General features: G+C 38.5%; 3 protein-coding genes across 7 annotated transcripts; 1 reads left to right on the top strand and 2 right to left on the bottom strand.

The window, feature by feature from the left end:
- The first annotated feature begins 748 nt into the window (after nt 1-748).
- Nucleotides 749-6,849, top strand: rab23 (RAB23, member RAS oncogene family). Of its 3 annotated transcripts, none has more exons than XM_008429835.2 (7): nt 749-1,130; nt 4,372-4,590; nt 4,744-4,829; nt 5,842-5,998; nt 6,119-6,201; nt 6,287-6,379; nt 6,471-6,849. In XM_008429835.2, exons 2-7 carry the CDS (start codon nt 4,436-4,438, stop codon nt 6,602-6,604), a joined length of 708 nt encoding a protein of 235 aa, XP_008428057.1. In that variant the 5' UTR covers nt 749-1,130; nt 4,372-4,435; the 3' UTR covers nt 6,605-6,849. The 3 variants fall into 3 exon arrangements, with proteins under 3 accessions (XP_008428057.1, XP_017164599.1, XP_017164600.1); XM_017309110.1 differs by having other exon boundaries at nt 749-1,133; nt 4,375-4,590; XM_017309111.1 differs by having other exon boundaries at nt 749-1,136; nt 4,375-4,590.
- Nucleotides 6,850-8,692: 1,843 nt separating this feature from the next.
- bag2 (BCL2 associated athanogene 2) lies at nt 8,693-12,071 on the bottom strand. The gene is made up of 3 exons (XM_008429834.2): nt 11,675-12,071; nt 11,326-11,435; nt 8,693-9,952 (listed from the first exon to the last, which is right to left on the bottom strand). The coding sequence occupies exons 1-3, from the start codon at nt 11,794-11,796 to the stop codon at nt 9,558-9,560; spliced, it is 627 nt and encodes a 208-aa protein (XP_008428056.1). The 5' UTR covers nt 11,797-12,071; the 3' UTR covers nt 8,693-9,557.
- Nucleotides 12,072-13,365: 1,294 nt separating this feature from the next.
- znf451 (zinc finger protein 451) lies at nt 13,366-20,840 on the bottom strand. Of its 3 annotated transcripts, XM_008429830.2 has the most exons (13): nt 20,712-20,840; nt 20,027-20,090; nt 19,605-19,688; nt 19,404-19,517; nt 18,333-18,444; nt 18,067-18,217; nt 17,852-17,978; nt 17,612-17,771; nt 17,327-17,474; nt 15,395-16,905; nt 15,251-15,322; nt 14,867-14,944; nt 13,366-13,494 (listed from the first exon to the last, which is right to left on the bottom strand). In XM_008429830.2, the coding sequence occupies exons 2-13, from the start codon at nt 20,084-20,086 to the stop codon at nt 13,454-13,456; spliced, it is 2,658 nt and encodes an 885-aa protein (XP_008428052.1). In that variant the 5' UTR covers nt 20,087-20,090; nt 20,712-20,840; the 3' UTR covers nt 13,366-13,453. The 3 variants fall into 3 exon arrangements, with proteins under 3 accessions (XP_008428052.1, XP_008428054.1, XP_008428053.1); XM_008429832.2 differs by lacking the exon at nt 20,027-20,090; XM_008429831.2 differs by lacking the exon at nt 20,712-20,840 and having other exon boundaries at nt 20,027-20,686.
- Nucleotides 20,841-21,715: the final 875 nt, after the last annotated feature.

Genomic DNA, 21,715 nt, shown 5'->3' with positions numbered 1-21,715 from the left:
CCTAACTTTGCACTTTTGTATGTCACTAATATTAAAACTATTTATTCTACTGTTAGAAAGCCTGTTTATTTCCACTTGAATTAAATAGTTAGGACGAGCACATATTCTATAATCCCCTTTCGGTGGAGATAATCTGTAGTGTCCCACAGCATCCCACTGCCTCCACCAAAAGCTGTTTGTCATTAGAAGATTTAGTAAGTTTTTAAAAGGCACTACCCACACAAATGCATCTATCTATCTATCTATCTATCTATCTATCTATCTATCTATCTATCTATCTATCTATCTATCTATCTATCTATCTATCTATCTATCTGTCTGTCTGTCTGTCTGTCTGTCTGTCTTATAACTGAAATTTTTAATTGGACATTTCTTGCCCACAATGAGAAAATTAAAATGTTTTATTTGTCGAATAACTTCCATCGGATACATGTGAATTATGTGAATGATTTTTCTTCTTTTGTGCACCCCCATTCGCACCCACCAGTGGCCAACTCTTTGAAAAAGAAGGCGTCCTCGTTTTTACCTTACTAAGTACAGCTAGCCATGGCAATATTCATCATGTTTAAACAAATAAACAAGCTTGTACAATGACATATATTACTATATACTGATTAATATTGGGATATCTTCTTCAAAATATTTCAAACTGTCATGAGTTTGGAACTACAAACGATCTCAAGGCTCCCAAGGAAAGACGCACATTCCTCCTTTCCTCTCTTGCCTTTTGCACTCTTTGGCTCCGCTGCTTAGCAACAAGCATTCGCGAGCCCCCGCTAGCTTCTCAGCACCAGCGTAGCAAGCTGGACCTTTAGCTTACCAAAGATAGGAATGTTTTCACACACAGTTAATGCAGTGAGAATTCTCCCAGTCTTAGATACTAAGTAATTATTTTTCGCCACTATAACAGGTGAAATATTTTGTTCTGTTCTCTTGTCAGACAGAAATCGTTAACGCCCAGAGGTTTCTCTCTGAAAAGTGGCTAACCTAGGGAAGGTAACCTTAGCACCGTAGTCTGGCGTCTCCACTGGCTGCAAAGAGGAACAGATCGAGGACGTGGATATGTCATTGTGGGTTAGCTGGCCGGTTAGCTGACCTAATGCTGGTGGAGAAGTTTTAACTGAATCTCACAGCAGGTAGGAAATAACCCAGTTGGGTAGTTTCTCGTTTTCCATTCATCCAGACTTGACGCGGCTGCTTCAGTTAGCTTTGAGAAGCAGTTGCTCGGTTTTTCTACGCCTCCCTGTCAGCAACAGGTCCTGCCTTGACCAGAAAAGGAGTAAGAGATGTGGAAGAAAGAAACAGCAACGAATTACAAAAAAATTAAGACTATTAGAAATTCCCACACAACATCTATAGTCATAGTTGCAGAAAACTGAGAGAAGGAGCATAGTTTCATATCACTGAATTGAGGGGGGGAAAAAAGATTTCACTGTATTAAAGGATTGTCTTTCAGTCGCTTTAAGGCCTGGAAAAGTAACCGTGAATCTGTGAAGATGTCATTCTTCGTTGCAAGAGGTGTATTGTCTTTCGCATGTATAATTTAAACGACGTGTCTATTTTCTGTGTATATCTTCTATGCTTGATAAGTAAACCCACTTTGCTATGATTTAAAAAAACAAAACAACGTACACCCTCCCTGCTGGGGCGCCTACTTTCATCTGTTACTCTCTTGAACTTTTAGTATTCTTGCGCGTGAACTCTTCCTTATCAGATATATTACTTGATTCGTTCACATTTTGAGTTCACTTTAGTGTTGATTATGTTTGGAGGGAAAAACACTTCAATCCATTCATCCATTGTCTGTGATTGTATCGATCCGACTCGATAAAACGTCGACTTGCTGCTATGCACCAACTATTTAATGTCAAGATGAAGAGATTATGTTATTTACATCTCCTGTCAATTGTCAAAATGTTATGCCTGACTGCTAAAGATAGACATTACTTGCCACACACAGTTTACGTAAGACATATTTCATAACTTGAATTTATTAAAGTTTTATATAATGCTTGTAAGTTAAGCTAATGTCCAAACAATATTACACTAAGATATGAGATTGAAAATAAAGTGATTACTGACTCCAGGAGATTAGCCTGCTTTATTTTTAACTGTGTTTTGGCTGCATGTTGTGATGCATCATGCGGCTTAATTATAGCTTATGAATAATAATTTTCCCTACCGAACCAAACTCACTGAGGCTGTTGGACGGCCTTGTCACGCAGCAGGCTGCCAGTGTCCACTGAGAGCAGCTTTGCAACAATATGTTGTTTAGCATTGCACTCTGTCACTGCACACATATACGTGGGGGGGGGGGACAGTGTTGCCATGTAGAGCCTGCACTTTTCATCATTAATGGAAGAATAAACATGCTGATGGCTGCTTTAGAGGAATTCCCTGTAGAATTTACAACATTTATTTTAATATTCTAAATAGGGAATTGCAGGTCTAAGCGGTTTACTGAGTGAGTGATTATATTGTCACTGAATTCATCAGATGCAGGTAATAAGAGGCCATGAAAGCCACTGATGTTGGCTTTGATAAATATAGATAAAGTAGTTTTTAAATACTACTTGTATGTTAAAATGTTTTTATTTATTTCAGAAATCTTTAGATTCTTTATTGTATACTTTGTTGTATACTATTTTATACTTGCCTATCAAATGTTTTACCTCTTGTTAAAATTAAAATGGAAATAAGATGCAAATAACTTGTGTGCCATTGTCTTTCTCAGCAATAAGATTTAGAAACTTGTCAATATTTAACATTTTGATAAAAAAAATATTATCAGCTTCTTTCTGTAGTGTGGGAATATGAAATTAGTTAGAACAATATATATATATTGTGAATATATTTCTTGATAATGTTATTCCTTACACACAGATTCCAGGAGTATAAGCGTTCACAAAATCTCCAGTTTGGGCGAGGCCACTGTGTTTTGCTCCATTTGTTTGTTTGTTTCTTTGCCCGATTATGTCAACCTGCCATTTCAGCTACAGATAATTAGAAATACTTTTCAAGAATCTAGACATTCTGCAGTTTTCTGATTGTCATTAATTTTTTATCCCCCCAAAAAATGTATATCTTGGATAATATATGGTTTTACCACAAGTACAACTTATTCTGTCAGTTAATATTTGTCAGTAAATATTGTCTTATGCCTTACGCATAGGCTATACTTGACTGCTCATGTCATGTGTTAAAAGCCTACATTCTCCTCAGCAGGGCTCCATATTCTTTATGAGACATCCCTGTGCTTTAGATTATATTAACATCCATAAACGGATGCATACATGTGCTGGGTGGACAAACTACAAAGCTTTGTCAGTTATAAACCATCGTTTTTTCTTTATCAAAAAATCGTTAACGGACAACTTGATATTTTACACTTCTTTCCTGTGAGCAGAAAGCAGGATAAAAATAAAAGCCGCCTGGTTTTGTAGAAGCTTTAAAATCGAGCTTTAAGTCTGTCATGCTACTAGTGAGTGTAGTAGTAGGCTGACTTTTTCTCATAATCTACCTGGACCATCCCCCCACCCTACCCATGTGTCTTTTTCAAATGTGAATTGCGAATTTAAAGTTAAACTCTCTTGCTGACCATCTACTGGACTTGTACCAGGATGTAACAATGCAATTACTGAGTAACGAGGCATGGACTGATATGAGGTTCTAACAGTATGATAACCTTCAGTAAGGAGATTATCATACTGTTTGTGTCTTAACAGTTGTTTTGGACAAAACAAATGCAAACATATTTAAGCATAACATTAAAAAAGCAACAAGTAATTATACTGCTCCTGAAATATTCAAACTTTGCTCTTAATGGTTACTTTGACTGTCATACATCAAGCAAAAATATAAAATAAAGACCTGCTAAATCTAGCGGTTTTCAAGTAAACATACGTAAGGCAGAAAAATATCCGTTTCTGACATTTTGCTTTTATGCTTTAAGCATAGTAAATTGATAGCTGTTAATTAGTCAGGCTATCTGCTCTGGTTTGCAGTCAGTGGCTTAAAGAACATGTCACACATAGTTTGCGAACTATAATTTAAAAACCTGCTTGTCCCATCTTCAGCTATCATTGGGAGAGAGGTGGGGTCCATCTCAGGCCAATGCAGAGACACATAGGACAAACAACCATGTACTCACACACACTAAGGACAATTTAGAGAGACCAATAATGGGACAGTTATGTTTTTGGACTGTTGGAAGAAGCCATTAAAAACTCTTTGCAGAAAGACTTTACCCCTGAAGTTACCAACTGCACTACTGCAGAATTGTTCCCAGTGTGGCTCCTGTCGTAGCACCTGTATGTTCAAAAAATTAAACTTGTTTCATTTTATTTTTTTGTTTTTGTTTTTTTACACTTTCAGTTGGTGCATGTTTGCGTCATATTGTTGAAACCACTGAGTGCAACTAAGCAAAGCAGCCACCATGTTGGAAGAGGACATGGAGGTGGCCATCAAGGTGGTCGTGGTCGGCAACGGAGCCGTTGGCAAGTCCAGCATGATCCAGCGTTACTGCAAAGGCATTTTCACAAAGGACTACAAAAAGACAATTGGGGTGGACTTTCTTGAAAGACAGATTATGTAAGCATTCTTTGTCCCTGATGTTCTTCTGTGATTTACATTTAAAGTCACATAGTGAGAGTCTGAAGTCATTTCATGATTTTCTATGAATACATATGACTGTGTTGAATTGAAAGTTGCATGATGTTCCCTCCTCATTGCGCTCCTCTGTAGAGTAAACAGTGAGGAGGTTCGACTAATGCTGTGGGACACTGCTGGCCAGGAAGAGTTTGATGCCATTACCAAGGCTTACTACAGAGGTAAGATCACTCTGCTGTATTACAGTTTCATACAGATGTTTTCTTACTCCTTGAATTTAAAAAAAACAACACAAAGTACCACATAACTAATGTGGAAAAATTAAGCTTTGGCAAATAAATACCTAACAAATGAGGCATCTATATGTATAAGAAAACTTCAATACTGTCACTACATGACGGAAGATGCTATAGGCTGCACAACTTGTTCCTGCTGCTGGATCACCTCTGACACAACAGACCTACCTGTGCAGTGAGTGTTGAGTGTTAGTGCAGCTATTAGAAACAGACGGAGAAAAGAGAAGGAGGTGAAAAAGATTTGCCTAGCAATGAAACACTCATGGCTAGGAAAAAATGGAGAAGGATCGAGGTGATCAAGGGCAAACACAGGGTCACGCTGTATTTAGGTCTGTTCATTTACCCATCAGCTCTGACCATTCTCTTTCCTTAGTCTGCTATGTGTTCACGGTGATGCGCAGTGTTAATGTTCTATAACACACAGAGTTGTCAGTTCAAGCAGACCTCCATGTCTTGTTAGATTTAAAGTTGTCACATTCCTCCCACTTTCCGATGATTGAACAGAACTTTGTGTGACGTTCAAATGTTGTTTTTAACCAAACCATGTCAGCAACTTTCTTCCTGCAGTACCTGATGCCTTCATGATGCTGTTTGTTCAGTAATGTTCTCTCACAAACCTCTGAGACTTTCATAGGACAGTTGCATTTATGCAGGTTTGAGGTAGACTTTAGTTACTAAACATCACTTCTCAATGGTTGCATCGCATTTTATTTCAAGGCGCCTGAATAAATTAGAGTATACATGTGCATTTTTACATTTTACTAAGTTGTTTCAGTTTATGGTTCTGTCACCTTGCTTATGGAAACAAAAAAAAACTTGAATTTACTAACCCTCTAAGCCAGATCCTAGATTTTTAAAACAATAAAAGACATTGGATGTATATTGTTGAAAGGAGTCAACAGCTTAAAAACCAATTGAGTGTGTTGTTGTGTTGCAGGTGCCCAGGCCTGTGTGCTAGTCTTCTCTACAACAGACCGCGAGTCGTACCAGGCCATCGACAACTGGAGGGAGAAGGTGGAGGCGGAGGTTGGAAATATTCCCACAGTCCTGGTGCAAAATAAAATCGATCTCCTGGAAGAAACTGTAATAAAAAAGTAAGTCCTCCATTCAGTGGAACTGAATGTGTTTACAGTTGGATGTGTAAGACAAAAAGTTAATAAGTAGAAAGTAACTAGAGAGATACCAAGGTTTTAGTTTTTTTCATTCATTTGCAGTGAAGAGGCGGAAGCTTTGGCTAAAAGACTTAAACTGAGATTTTATCGCGCATCTGTAAAAGAGGATCTGAATGTCAATGAGGGTAGGTAATGACAATGCTCCCTCCTGGTTGGATACAAATGAAGATGCACTATTAATTATATGTAACAAATTAAAAATCTTTTCAGTTTTCAAGTACTTGGCTGAGAAATATCTCCAGAGACTCAAACAGCAAACAGCAGAGGAAACAGAGGTGATCCACTCTACAAGCAATAAAATAGGTACACAGCGTTTATTTTTAAATACTACATTTTAGTTACATTTCATTACTTTGGGTACATTAATGATAGTTTTTTTTTTTTTTCCCCAAAGGTGTTTTCAATACCACTAGTAGTAATGTAACCAACCAGAGCTCCAGCAATGGCAGAGAAGTCATCACTTTACGACCCAATAAACAGAGGACCAAGAAGAGTAAGAACCCTTTTGGAGGCTGCAGTCTGCTCTAGAAAACATTTCCTACAATTTAGCTTTTGATTTCAGCGACTTGCATTTCTGTTTAAGATGACATCAGTCATTGTTGTATTACCTGGAGGTAAGCCCACAAAGACTGGGAATGTCAATATAACACCATTTTCAGTTCTTCATTGATTTTTCAACTTTTGTGCACCTGTTGCTCCTCCCATTGTGATTGCCTTAAATAACGGCAACAGCTGCAGTTTTCTTTTGTGTCCCTAATAAATTCTATATTTGATTCTTAGTGGATTTTTTCCCCCTCAAAACTGTCTTGACATATAGAAATTTGTCCAGATGTGTAGGAGCAAAAGTTGCACTCGGACTGTAAACATTTCCTCCAGTATGTGAATTTTATTTTATTTTTTTACAGCTACTCATTGCAGTGTTTAACACGAATGCTGTGCAATATATTTGCATGTATTGTAAAAGATACACAGATTATTTTGTACCATATTTTTCTAGCAGTTAACAGAATATGGTTCAAACTATTACTGTTTATCCCTGACAGATCCAGAGGTAAATTGTATTTTTGTATTAAGCACAACCGTGTTGCGTGATTACTATGTGCCAAATTTACTCTTAATGAGTCTTTGCTGAAGATCACATTTAAGTGATTTGGATGGAACCTCAATTTTTTTTTTTTTTTAGAATACGCTCCTCTGAGTTAACAATTGTGAATCAAGAATTACACAAAACTATTCCTTTTATGTACACTTTTAGTAAATGCAACGTTTATTTAGATGATAAATTAATGATGCTCAACTCTTTGAGTCCTATGATATAAATTACAATTAACTACTATATTTTCATTGCAGGTGTTTACCTTTTACATCTTTTTTTTTTTTTTAACCATTGAATTTATTTAGCTGTAAATACTAAGTATTGGTGGCACTAAAGATTCAAGAGGAAATCATTTTAATTCTAACATTACAGATATTCAGGCATAAGCCTACAAGACTAAAAGCCCACTGCTAAGTGACATCTGTGGCATTAAGTCTATAACAGAATGTAAAACCATGGCTCTCAAAGTGTCACAAGCCGGGCATTAGGACAGGATATTAAAGTGTTTATGTTCTTGTCTTTGCTTGAAAGTAAAAGAACATCAGGGTGTTGACCTAAGATGTGTACGCCTTTTTTTTTTTTGTATCAAGCCTTTTAGGTTTTTTTTTCCTCTATTGCAAACCTGTTCATCAAGCACAAAAAATGATATGATGATGTGGAATAGTCTGGTGTCATAACCAGGATTTAAGCAAACATTTGCAGTCTACATGCAACCACATCTGTAAGTCTTATGATAATACCAATGTATGCATGTTTTGTTTTTAGTTTTTACAATAAAATTCTCTCGCGTATTTAATCCTCATCTTTATGAATTCTGAAAATACAAAAAAAGGTGCTTAAATGTGTTCCACAGTCACATCATGGTACTGAAAGTGTCCTGAAAGATTCAAGTTTTTTTTTTTTCCACATTGGCTCCATGTGAAGTGTACTTTATATAAATATATATAAAATGCATGCAAGCCTTCTTTCACATCAGTGAATGTTCAACAATGTTTACATTAACAACTAGTAAGCATTTTAATCCCATCTCTTACTGCTTGTGTGAAACTGCCTACAGTAAACCTGCAACAGAAAAATAATACTCCTTAAACCGTTTTTTTTTTTTTGTTTTTCTGTTTGGACATTGTTTACTTTATTAGTAACATCATGACTGAATGATTTTTGTGCACTTTATCATTTAGATGAAATTAAGTCTTAAAACAAAATGTTAATAATTACTATTCATATGTATTGTTACTCAGGTGAAATAATATCTCTGCTTTACTTGTATTCTGCTTTTCTCTCACATCGACCTTCGTAAACCAGATTGACACATTTAAACAAGCTGACATGTACCAGTGTGTTGGAGGGTAAGGCATGGCGCTCAGACGTGCACCAGATGTTATGTTTGGGGAAAGTGTTTGTTGGAAAATTGAAACTAAAAAATGTTGTTTTTTTCACTCGTGTCTTTGTGAGGTTTTTTTTTTCCCTCTTCTTCTTCACCCCATACTTTAAAATAGAAGAACAGGAATTCAGATTACTGATGTTTTTGTAACGTTTTTATTGAGTTGTTTTCATTAAAAACTGCTTTATGAAAACATCAGTTAAAATGCACAGCATATATGTAACTTGCTGCCTTCACACAAGGAGGTAGTGCATAGCATATCCATTATCCTTCTCTACCTAAAAGTGAGGTTTAAAAATTAAGAGTAAAAAATACGCTATTGAACGATTGTCAACTGGAATAAACCAGTTTTAGAATAATATTCTCATAATTTATCATGCTTGGTTTTTGGCATTTGAATTCTACACATAATTTATCCAATTTTAATGAGAATCTTACTGTAGGAAATTAGTTTTCAATTATTCTCACATTGTTGCATTATCAAATATTTGGTAAACAACTAATGACTTAATGAACATGCATACAGTTAGTGTAAACAATACTATAAAGGTAACTGCATTTCTTCTGTCTTTAGGGTTTGACTCAGTGCCTTGCACATGTATTTATTCCTCTCAAACTCAATATTACACAGTATTCTGTTTCAGAGGAACCAATAACTATAATGTATTTTAATAAAACCCATCAAAGTGGCGTATAATTGTGAAGTGGACGCAAATTGACACGTTTTTTCCAAATGTTTTGTTTGAAATAAAATATGATTATGTGTTAATCTATCACAAAACTCCCAATGAAATACACTGCTGTATGAGGTAATGCAGTAACCAGAAGTCCAGGGGTGTGGCTACATTTGCAAGGCACTGAATCACTGACCTTTTCCCACAAGGATTTGCTTTGCTGCAGCATCATAAACTCCTGAAATTAAGTAAACGCATAAAAGTTTTCATCAATTTTCTGTGAGGTTGGCAGAATTCAACATGAGGTTTAGCTGTGGCTTGGGAGCCTTAGTGACCTCCATTGGCTTTTGTGTCCTCGAGTTTTTGGTGATCCATTATCTTGATGTTCTTCTCAGCGTTTTCAGTGTTCCTCACCAGAGTCTCCAGCCTCCTCTTGATCTTCTTCTGGTCCTCCAGAGCGCAGCTGATCACTATGGCCTGAAACTTCTGGTCGATGGGGACAGGCGGTGCTTCGGTCACGCAGGCCGCGTGCAGAGCCAGCAGCTGCTGCCGAGCACCTTCCATGTCACTCAGTAACTTTTTCACTATTTCATCTATTATAGACGTGGCCTTCTGCAGCGCCACCTCCTGCTGGGGGTTCCTGATTGTGCCAATAGAGATCTCCACAGACAGGGTTCGGCCCATCAGACGGTTTGCAGTTAAATTCAACTCTTCTCTCTCACCTTGAAAATACAAGGAATCATTAAAACATTTTAAAAATAGCTAAACCAACAATTTAACATATTTTAAAATTTGACTTTTGTCAAATATTTCTTGATACTTGGTCGTAGAGACGACAGAATCGGACATTTTCTCATTTTACAAGTGGATAATATGCGCAGAATTCAATGAACTGGAGAAAATTGAATCAAGAATATGAAGACGTTTGTACCATCCTTCCTCATCTACACAAGCCATTCATTGCAGTACCTGTCCTTTCATGGTCACTGGAGTCAAAATTGAATGGCTGAACCCCTCACAAACCAAAAGCGCCTCGACAATATCAGAATCTGTCATACCTTGATCAAATGTACTTATGTAGTACACTTAAACCAGCTAATTGTTAACTTATTCTGTCTCTTGTGATGAGAGTCTCCAGAGTCTGGAGTAGGAAACTGAGAGGCACAGAATCCAGGCGAAGTTCCAGTGTGAAGTTTCCACTATTATGATTTAGGGAGCCATGTCATCTGCTGTTGGCTCACTGCGTTTCGTCAAGTCCAAAGTCACAAAGACATCTAGGGCAACATTGTGGAGCACTTCCTGCAGACAAGCTTAACAGACATGCATGATTTTATTTTCCAGCAGGTCCTGGTACCTGCAGAGCCTCCTTGCAAAAAGTGTCAATTCCTGCTTTAATGGCCCCGTCATCACTGTGCTTTATTGGACACCAAACTGGCCTGACCTAAATCACACAGAGAACTGTCAAGAGGAAGAAGAGGAGCACTAGCCCTGAAAGATGCAGTTGAGATGAAGGACTACTGAAGCAAACTGGGCCTTCCTTATGGTCACCATGTCACACCTCATTAATACAGTAAGTCATAGAAAATGCACCCTCTTTAAGCACCGAGTGCAGATACTGTGCTGCACATGGGCATTTCTATATTCTGAATCTTGATTGTATGTGATATTCTATATTTCTGAGTTTTGCGTTTCATCAAATGTAAGCCATAATCATCAGAACTAACGGACACATTCCAAAAATATATCACCGAGTTCGTCTTTCATTCACTGAACTCTCTAAACTACTTGCTGAGATTCTAATTGAGCTGCTCTTGTATCTTTAAATGGTGACGAAATTGTCTGGATGTGAAAACAGTGCAGGCTTAGTGTAAAGTCACTGTGGGTGGAGGACTAGTTGCTTCGTGTTCATCTATAGCTCGCTCATCGTCACGATCACCCGTGCATGAATAACCTCATTGGATCACAATGTTACAGAAAGAACAAAGCAACTGAAAAACACCAGATTTCAAAGCGCAAGCCCAGTTTGATGTTGTGTGGCATTAAGCTGAGGATGACTTCTTGCCCTTATGTAAGTTGCGAGAGTTAGCAGCCTCACCCTGACAGATGTTACGTATTTCTTGACTGTTCTGCACGGACTGAATCATTTCCAGGATGCTCTCCCTTTCCTGCTCCATGGCTGATGCGGCGTCGCGTAAAGCCTCCACCCTGGTAAAAGGCACAAACAAGCGCATTGTTGCCACCGTCAAGCAAATTAAAACACAACGATTTAAAGTGAAAGAGCTCTTCTTGGGCTCCTACTTTATAATCACGACATTAAGAGTCGTGATTGTAAAGTAAAACTGTAACCGTAAAGATTTAGGTGGTCAGACATTACAGTACACAGACGGAACATCGGACCGAGCTGACGTAGCGCACATGGTCTGGCCTGTTTCACTCCACTGTACCTCATTTCCAGCTGATCCAAACTTTCCAGGAGTCGCCCGGAGCGATCTGCCATCGACAGCGTCCTGCTGAATTTGCTGCAGGCAGATTCGTTCAGTTTTGCGTGTATTTTTGCCTGTGCCATGATGATATTGATGATGATGATTGTCCGCTGTGCTCTATTAAAATCTTCCTTCCGGGAGCGCTAATGCGATGTGCGTCCAGCACTCGCTGTTCTCCAGCTAATCGTTATTCTTCGGACTGAAGCGGCGCCTCGGGAGAACATTTCCAAACATGGGCTGCAACTTCCTTCACTCGCTTGTAAAAGCTTCCCGAGGAGACCAGAGCTGCGGCTCCTAAATGTGTGGACCGCGGACCCCTAGAGGGGCCAAGGGAACGGTCACCTGGTCCACAATCTGCTTTAGGATAGTTTCTTTACATTTGTTTTGTAAAGGGAGCCTTTAAGTGTTTGTTGTGTTTGGATGTTATGAAACCGAGTGAGGAACAAAGTATTTAACTCTTATTACAAACTTTTAAATGGCTGTAGTAAAAAATGTTGATAATTCTTCAAAGAATCCTAAAGTATCTGTTAGCTTTGCAAAAAGCAAGGGAATTTTATTTGTACAGCAAAAAGATTTTACCTGAGGAAAATGAAACAAAAACACATTCTTGACAAACTAAGAGAAAACGGTGACAGCCTATGATATTACAGATATTAATCAAAGAGCCCGCTTTAACTGTCTTAGCCTTGATAAAGGAACTCATAATTCAGCAAAAGTAGTTTATCCAAAACCTTTCACTATATTGTCTTAAATTCATTGTTATCTCGGAATTACTACTTATTCTTTTTACACATATAAATTAGAGAAGTTTGGCATGCAGCTAACCTAAATTTATTACAAGTCTCTTGGCTCCAGATGTACAAAGACAGTCATGTCTTTGTACATGACTGTACATGACAGTTTGTACAGTTCTGCAATTGTACAAAGACAATTGCAGATGTCTTTGTACATCTGCAATTAAGAATTAAAGAACCAAATTAAGTTTGTGTTTTTGTCAACCAAATAAAAATCTGATAACACATTAGTTTGTGGCTGTAACATTAACAAATACGGAAAAAAATGAGCGTAAATGCCTTTGCAAGTTTTCATTTCATCATTTAAAAACTAACTCTGATGTTGTACAGCTGTCACCTGCTTAATTCTACATGCAAAGATCCAGTGTCAAATAACATGAGCATGCACACACAGGCTGTACCTCCTGAACTACTATCAGTTTTTTTCCCCTTATGTGAACATTACTTTGTCCGAGTGTATAGAGACAACAAATTAAAGTTTTATAAATATATTATTCTATGATTCGGTTGAATTTTTGCCTCAAGTTGCATTATACTTTCCTTTTCATATTAACCAATAAACTCAATTTTACTTATGCCTTATCAGGGGGAAAAAAAAGATACTTTTTCTCGTCTTTAAGGAAACCGAAGACATCAGATGTAGAAATAGTCAAGAATGTGGTCACAAGGCCAACTGAGGAATCTTGCAGTGTCACCGATGCCAACTATAGCACATGTGTCAACACACCAAAGTGTTTGAGGCTCCACAGGAGAACTCTTGGCAGACAGCAACCAGCTCCCACTAAAACCCCAAAACATGCAATCAGCCCAGTTGCAGAACGGGCAGCGTGTTGCCAAAACAGAGGAAAGATGCCAACGTAAAACGACGATTACATTTATTTATTAAATCAGACAATAAGAGTAGAAAACTAACAACAGCAGATGATTTCACCGAAGTTCCAAGTTCTTAGAATTCCAGAAGACTTCGTTGTAGAGCTTCCTCCAAATCTGTACAAAAAAAAATTACAAGATGAGGTTTTACAGAAAGAAAAAAAAAATCACCTTATTCTTTTTAAACTTTGCACATTTGATTACTTTTGAGCATATCCTCGGTATGAATAGCACCAGATCGAATGGCATCGGTTTTAATGTAGACATATTTAGATCAATTGATTCTGAAAAAGCTCAATTTCTGATAAGGTGCAATGCAATACAAAAAGCTAGAACTGATGTTTAGGTGCAATGAACAGCTCCAATCTTCAGACTTTTACAGTGACATAATATTTAGATTTGTGCTCAGCTAGCAAGACGGAAAAAATGCCTCTCCGTTACTTTCAGACCTTTACAAGCTTATTGGACATTTTTTATATCACTGGAAAATGCAGAGAATGAAGCAGCAGGATTTAGAAAGTTAATTAGAATAACCAAAGCAGGACTGTGTCAATGGTCAGAGTACTGAGAGGCTACCAACTGAGCTGACAATTACATCAACATGGAAAATATAAGACATGTAAAAGATGCAGTAAACCTTAAGAATTTTGAAAACATGTCTATGTATTATTTACATATTATAGTAAAAGATCACTTAAGCATAAAAAAGAGAAAATCTTGAGGTGTTTTATAAGTTTATATTCTTTTAACAATGGTTTCATCCAAGTAACACAAACTTAAAAAAGGCAACATCATTTCACACAACATCGTGTTAAAAGTAAAACTCATTTACTCTAGTAATTGTGGACAGACAGAGCAGCAGGTATCCGGAATAATATTTTTCATCAAAGTTTAAAAACATGTTTAAAAGACAAAAGAACAGATACAGCATTCTTCATGTATAGCTTCTGCAAATTGCATAACAGGAAGAACTACTTGACAAACATCCGGGCATAAAAATCAGTCTGGTTTTCTCTAATAGCTGTTGAAAGAGCTTTCAGTTAAATCCATACTAAAGCAGTGAGGACTGACTTTCCCCGAAGAGTCAAATAGGCTCTTTATGGGATTCAGGTCAGTGGAAAAGCTCCGACTATTCTTTGATTATTTCCCCCTCAGGAACAAGCATTCTGCAAAACAGTGGAGTCCACTGACCCAATAACACAGGTCTCCACAAACTCAACTAGTGGGCGTAAAAACTGACCCTGGTTTAGTTAAAATGTTGCCATTGGTGTCTTTTTGGTCACAATAAGGACGCAAGTGTTTTAATAAAAATAACTGTCACAAATTAAAGCAGCTACTCAAGCAGCAAAAAATATTTGTGTTAAGCTGTATAAAGCTGTTGTGACAGATCCTTCTAATATGAAAATACTCACCACATTTCTTATTTGAAAATAAGAAATGTTAGTCTTGAGACTAACAAGTTTAGTCCTATTTTAGCATGAATACATACCAGCAGACTCTCTTGCAGCCTTTCTTGCTTCCTCTGCGCTCAAAGACAACACACGGCACATTTCTTCATCTATTTGCTCTGGAATAAAAATAGAAAAAAATGCAACTAAAAAATGTTTTACTAGTTACCAGGAATCCGATACATACAGAGCAAGTCAAATGCAGGGTTACTTTCACTTCCTGGATATCAAAAGGGCTTCAACACAGAGCATTAAGTTTGCAGATAAGTCAATCTGTAATTTCAACTGGCATTTGGCAGCATCCAAACAAAATCAGACTGGCCTGGCTGAGGAAAATTAAAACACTTTACACATGTCTGGCACATATTGTTGGTAGTAAAAATAGTTTTTCTTGCAGTAAGTGTAATGGCCAGTAGCTGGTTTACCTTCATGAGCTTCTGGTTCATCATTGACTTTATTGGTGCTTAAAATCTTCACCAGTGTTTCGTCTTCAATATCTGTATAAAGCACAAATCAAGATTGAAATGCGGTACAAAAAATGGGAACAAACGAGAAACAAACGGATTTACCGTCACTTCCTGAATTGATCTCCACAGCATTGATGATTTTTACAGTTTTGGGGTCCGGCTTTGAATCCCTCATGCACTCCCGGGAGCTAAGGCATGGCTCCAGTGTACAATGCATAGCATGATAATGTTTATGAAACATCGGTACACTGCTGAAGCTCTCCTGGCACTCTTGGCACACTACGTCAAAGGTTTTGCCCAGGTTCAGGGCCGCATGTTTTGTGTGGATATGAGTCTTCATCTGTGAATAAGAGGGAACAGACACGCAGCAGGGCGCGCATATGTACCGGCATCTTCCTTCTGCAGCGAGATTTCTCATGCACCGGGTGTAAGTGGCTTTCTTTTCCTCTATGAATCCTTCTCCATCCATACAAGGACATGCATTCTGACTGGTTTCCTCAGCAGCAGGAGGCCGAACAACTTCAGGCTCGTCCATGCAGTAGTAGTCCTTACTGTGAAGATTCCTGTAGTGACCCATGAACTCGTCCTCGGTGTCAAACTGCATGCTGTCGCACAGGCCACAGAAGTGGGAACTCTTCAGCTGCCCGCCGTGCTCATTCATGCAGTGTCGCCGCACGGTGGATTCTTTGAAGAACTTCTGCGGACAGTGTCCACAGATGAATCTCTGGAAGCTGTGACTGCTCATATCGCTGCAGTGTTTGAAGACAGCAGCTTCTGAGTCAAAGACGTCTTCGCACATCCTGCACATCCAAGTGTGTCCCGCTGTCGAAGGCGGCGTCTCCACCGCGTCCTGCCGCAATTTGGAAGCAGAAGGCGAGGGCGATGAGACTTCGACGCTAGTGGAAGGTTTGGCATCGAGGTCTGAGCCGAGGTCAAAGGGAACAGCTTTCTCTGTGAGGTAGGTGTGTCCTCTGTGGACTTCGGACACGTGCAGCAAGATATCTTCGTGCCGGGGCATTTCCACTTTGCACTTGCGGCAGAAGAACAGGAAGTTGGAGAGGTGGGCTCCCCCGTGGAAACGGCTCATATGTAGGCGGGCGATTGAAGACTCCCCCATGTGTTTGCCACAAACGCCACACTGGTGGAAAATCTGGTTTGCAGCCAGGAGATGCTTACTAGCGTTGCCCTCCTCAGAAAATTGCAGGCCGCATTCACAAAACCAAGCCGCCACCAAGATCCTGCTGCTGCTGCTGTCGTTCACGCCTGGGCTCAGTCTTTGTCGTTTGGCTAGAAATCCATGGCGGTCACTCCATTCGTTGTTTCTTTTTTGAAACTCAAACTCAAGGCCAGATGATATTCTCTTCTGATGGTTCTCTGCTTTTCTTTGAGTTTGTTGCATTTCAACAAAGCGACTGTACTGAAGGAGCGCTTTCGCCATTGTTTGATTGACCTCGACTTCGTGTAGCTTCGACTCTTTATGTCTTTCAATTTCAGCCTGGTTGAGAAAGATTTCAGAGCACGGAATGCACTGGCCTCGGACTTGGAGCTGTTTCATAATGTCCACTATGGTTTTGTCGGACTTGGCCACAGCGCAGCCTTGCCTGCAGCGCACACTAGAAGAGAAACATGAAGAGTAACAGCTAAATAAATAAATACTGAAAACATCAGTGCAAACAGTGCCTTGCAAAGATAGCCAGACCGCTTCAAAATGTTCTGAGTTGATGCATGATAGCCACAAACTATGTTGTATTTTATTGGGAATTGCTTGAAAGACCATCAACATTTAAAATGTACGGAGCCATTTTTGTTCTAAGTAATGTTTGCAACATGAGCCATTGAAAAGAGAGAACTTAAGTCTGTAAATGCCAACTTTGTTTAATAGTTTAATTAAAGAACAATTTTTATTTGTTTATTTTTTCTATCTCTTGCACCGTTATTATTTTTTTGCTTGGAAAAAATGGCTAAAGAAAATCCAAGGAATACCTTCGCAAGGAATTGCATACGTAGAATTAATAAAGTCGCGACAAAACCTACTTGAAGTGAGCTTGAGCTGTCTGATGGGAGATCAGCACTTGGTGACATAAGGAGCAGCGGACCTTGAATGCCACATCCTTACACAAAGCGATGAGACGATCCTTCACGTGATGTGGGACCGGAACCGGCTGCGCTGTTCCTTTCCTTTCTTTAACAAGAAAGTGAAAGAAGTTGATCCAATTGCTTTTAAGTTTAAAGAAAGTATGTACACAAAGCCCAACACAAATTTAACAATAAGAACATCGTGCTGCCACATCAGTTGTTAATTAATTCAATAAGCCTCACCGGTCATAACGAGAGACTCAGCAAAGTGGTTTTTGTCTGACATGTGCTGAAGACACTCGTCCTGTAAGTTAAAGAGGAGGAAGCAGGCGGGACAGGCAAAGCAAACGATCCGCTGATAAGTTTGATCCAAGCTGTGACTGTCAGTACTGGACGAGGAGATCTAATAATGAAAAGCAAATACATTTTTAAATTTGTCAGCTGAATATCCACCATCAGCGACTTCACTGAAAACACACCAACCTTGGATTCAACGTGTTTTTTCCATTCTTCCTTGGTCTGAAAGCGCAGACAGCAGGCAATGCAGGCAAAGAGCTCGGATGGACTTCCTCTGAGGTGAATTGTTGGGTCACATGGAGAGTGATCAAACCTGCAAAACATTTGCACAAAACGACCCCCTTATGTATGCGGCAAAAACTACACAAATAGTCCTGCAGCGAACAGAGAGGCGACATTACCGCTTCAAGTGGCCATCGAGGAGGGAAATGTTCTCGTAAACACGACCGCAGTTAATTACTGGGCAAGTGTGACCAGTTAAACTGCTTCTAGGGAAAGCGGCATGAGTGCGTCTTCTTCCTGAACCGGCACTGATCACTCCAGGCTTAGGGCCTAAATAGACACAAAAAGCTTAATGATTATTTATATTTAACAACGCACAGATATCAAAAGAGCAAAGCTATTTATATTCCAAACAATTCCAGATTTGTTTGGAATATAGATTTACCTGGCATCCTTAACCACATGTCCACACAGCGCTTTGCTTCCATGCTTACACAATTTGCTGATGAACCAGCCAACTCTTGCTGCCCATGAGCTTTTTGTAAGATTTGTTTTTCCTAAAAGACAAAGGAAAAGCAACAAAAGTATGGCAATAAGCAAAGTTGTGAAAACCAAGGAAGAAAACATGATGCCAGTGTTTTAAATGACAAGTACTGACTGTGCAGGTCAGAATACATGCAGCATTGCTAATTTATAGTTGATCGAATTGTTTATTCTTGGCTTTGGCCACTAGAGGGCCCTGTTTTAACTTTCTTTGTCGTATCCAAGAAAAATAAAATAAAAAATTGGTGAAAAATTCTAATGGATATTTACTTTAATTCTGTTCTTAGATCAACAGGAAAAAACAATTGTAGTAAAAATATCATTATTGTTACTTCAAGCATTGTCCAAATGTTTATTTTTTTTAATTCAAGATAAATCCTCAAGAAAGGCAGAAAGAGATTATTGGGAACATTTGGTTTCCGTCATACCTTTGACTCTTTATAACTAAGCAACATGATATGGTGTGACTTGGCAATAATCATACACACATCAAAAATCGAAACTTTTTAAGATTACATGCAAAAGCTAAGCGTAACAGAAAAGTAACACTGCACAACATCCTGAACATGCTATCCCCAACAGGAAATACGCTGGTGGCTGCTATTAAATGGTTTAGATCAAAAGCGGAAAAAACAGGAAATTGGTGTTAACAGATTCATCCAATCTGACTGTGTAAAAACAACTGGACAGATATTTAAAACTCCAGATATGAAACAGAAAGCTAGAAACACACCCCAAAAGACCTACAGCTATTAAAGAATTTAATGAAGGGCTATGACTTGGGGTGGGTATGAATTTAAAGATTCCAAGTAGTAATATTACACGACAAAGCATCATATTTGCAATGCAAAGGAAATCATACTGTAAATATAAAGATTTACTGTGTAAATCTTTATGTTTTCTGTTTAAAATACAGTATGGGGTGTGATTATTAGGCAGAAAAAACATTGAACTTTGTTCTTTAAGGTCTCACCTTAAATGCTTTACATTTATCCGCCCTCTCTTTTTTCTCCTGGGCCACCTTATGTGCCAGTCTGTCAAGTGTAGACGTTACATGAGCTTTGTGTCTGTTGATTTTGTCTTCAACCTAGGAATAAAATAAAAAATAAAAAAAATCACACTTTTAGAAGTTTGTATTATCACTTATACACAAATTACCTTTTTTGTCACCCACCATGCCAGCCAGTGACGAGCACCCTTCATCCTCACTGTCACTCAGCAGGTCAATGCATTCCAGTACTGGTCTAAAAGGGCCCTCCTGAAGGAAGAACATAGCTCATCATCACCGAAAAACACAACTACACTAGAGATCTATGCTGGTGCTTTTTGTGCTTCATCACATTTAATACAAATCATTGACTAAGAAGCATTAAAATAAAGATTAATTCATGACATAAATTAAATAAAATCCTACAATCATAAATGAAGGAATATAGAACTGACGTGATTTTCTGATAGTGCAGTGGCTTAACAAAGGTTTCAATTAATGCTAAATGACAGACAAATGGCAGCTTCAGTAAATTAATTTTGTCATTTCAAACTGCAGCACCCTTAAAAGCTCATAAAAACGTGAAACGTAACGTAAACGTGACCGACCGATACAAACTCCACTTCTTCCAGCTCGTCTTCATCGTCCAATGGGGTTGGTGAAGACATTTAGCTTGGAGCAACAGTAAGAGCAAAGTTTAAGCCAGAAGAAGAAGTTATGCAAATAAGCAATAGTCAAAATAGTATACAACTACCTTGGGCTTTTGCAACATATTAGCTGGCAGAATTGGAGCATAATTTAATCTGTGCTCACCATTTAAAACCAGTGTTGTTGAAATATAACCTACACCCAACAGGGGCAGACATGAGCAGGCGCGACAAAATGCCATGTTCAAGTACTTACCTGAATCGAATATAAAATGCTCTACTTTGCATTTCTTAGATCAAATCCATATTTTAAACACATTTTGCATTGTCCTTTAGGTGGACTACCACAACATGTCAACTGTACAAATGCTTACCACTTGCTTAACAACTTTAAAGGTTGGATAATCTTGAACAAATGTCCCAAACGTTGGGACGTTGGGACATTTGTCAGCCTTACTAGTAAGGCTACTATTGCTATTGTTGCACTTCTCAAGTGCTATTGTTGCACATGAGAAGTGCTCAAGTAGCCTTACTAGCTACTTGAGAAGTGCAACAATAGCAACGTCTTGATTTAGCTAAACGACTCCACAATCACAAAAGTGACTTTTTTTCCCAACATAAAGATCAAAATTAATAGCTCGTTTACCAAATTTCTCCTACTGGCTTTTCCGTTTGCAGGGTGGCGACTAGCTCCTGCAAGACTCCAAATCAACGTGAACGCAGCTAATCCAGCCTGCTACGTCATGACAAGCTTGTGCGCTTCTTTCTAATTGCGGTGTGTGCCGGACAGGCGGGGACTATTTATTTATTTTTGTCACAACCTTACGGTATCCACCATGAGGTGTTGCCAGCAGTTAAATCGTATACATGTATTTATATTTTAACAGAGTCATGTCAAAATTTAATGAATCCCCTCTGAGGTATTTTATCTCCTGTCAGTACAGCAGTTAACTGACCACACAACTTTTGCAATGAACTCCAAGTCTTTTAGACACTCTATAGGTGCGTTTTTGGTGGATTCCCAAAACGTAAAACTTGAATTAAAATTTTTATTTGTCAATTCAGTTTTTACATTTTTCTTATGTGAATGTGCAACTAACGTCAGTATCACGACAATCCACGCAGTCACACAGCCTAATTTAAAACATATAGGTCAGAACCGAAATTTGCTCGTTTTTAGTTCCTATTTTATCAGCTTGTAATTGAATCAAATTTCTGTGGCTGTGTTTGCAATTTTATTTGTGTTATCAAAACTGGTCTGTCTTGTAAGAGATCCTGGATCTCAATTAAAAGATCTCAATGATGCCACTCATGGCCTCGAAGCTCTTCTCTTGGATATGCTGTCAAACGTCAGAATAACTTCCCGCATGTCTGGGTTCGTTTCCTAGGAGACGTGGGACATTGTGGCCAGCTTCTGTGCTATTTATGTCTGAGTCCCAATCTCATCATCACAATTCACTTTGATTAGTCTATAATCAAAATCAAATGCGCACATTTTTCCTGTAGCCTCACGGAGCAATCAGAGGTCTTCCATACTTTACTTTTGTGATAATACATCTGCTCCTCATTTCCTGTTTGACTCTCATTTTACAGCAGAAAAATTACATCACCCAAAGCTTATAATCAGCGCTGGATTATGACCAGAAAAGG

The sequence above is a fragment of the Poecilia reticulata genome, linkage group LG15 (assembly GCF_000633615.1).
Source record: "Poecilia reticulata strain Guanapo linkage group LG15, Guppy_female_1.0+MT, whole genome shotgun sequence".
NCBI lineage: Eukaryota > Metazoa > Chordata > Actinopteri > Cyprinodontiformes > Poeciliidae > Poecilia > Poecilia reticulata.
Note: the sequence above shows the minus strand (reverse complement) of the source record. Positions and strands in the feature narration are given on the sequence as shown.

Bases quoted from the DNA above. Each gene is read 5' to 3' on its own strand.
- rab23 (XM_008429835.2), top strand. From the start codon at position 4,436: ATGTTGGAAGAGGACATGGAGGTGGCCATCAAGGTGGTCGTGGTCGGC. The intron at 4,591-4,743 runs GTAAGCATTCTT...GCTCCTCTGTAG, and splicing joins TTTCTTGAAAGACAGATTAT to AGTAAACAGTGAGGAGGTTC. The intron at 4,830-5,841 runs GTAAGATCACTC...GTTGTGTTGCAG, and splicing joins TACCAAGGCTTACTACAGAG to GTGCCCAGGCCTGTGTGCTA.
- bag2 (XM_008429834.2), bottom strand. From the start codon at position 11,796: ATGGCACAGGCAAAAATACACGCAAAACTGAACGAATCTGCCTGCAGC. The intron at 11,436-11,674 runs GTACAGTGGAGT...GCCTTTTACCAG, and splicing joins TTGGATCAGCTGGAAATGAG to GGTGGAGGCTTTACGCGACG. The intron at 9,953-11,325 runs GTGAGGCTGCTA...TGTATTTTCAAG, and splicing joins AATACGTAACATCTGTCAGG to GTGAGAGAGAAGAGTTGAAT.
- znf451 (XM_008429830.2), bottom strand. From the start codon at position 20,086: ATGTCTTCACCAACCCCATTGGACGATGAAGACGAGCTGGAAGAAGTG. The intron at 19,518-19,604 runs GTGGGTGACAAA...TTTTATTCCTAG, and splicing joins GCTCGTCACTGGCTGGCATG to GTTGAAGACAAAATCAACAG. The intron at 17,772-17,851 runs GTTGGTGTGTTT...TTTCATTATTAG, and splicing joins AAAAACACGTTGAATCCAAG to ATCTCCTCGTCCAGTACTGA.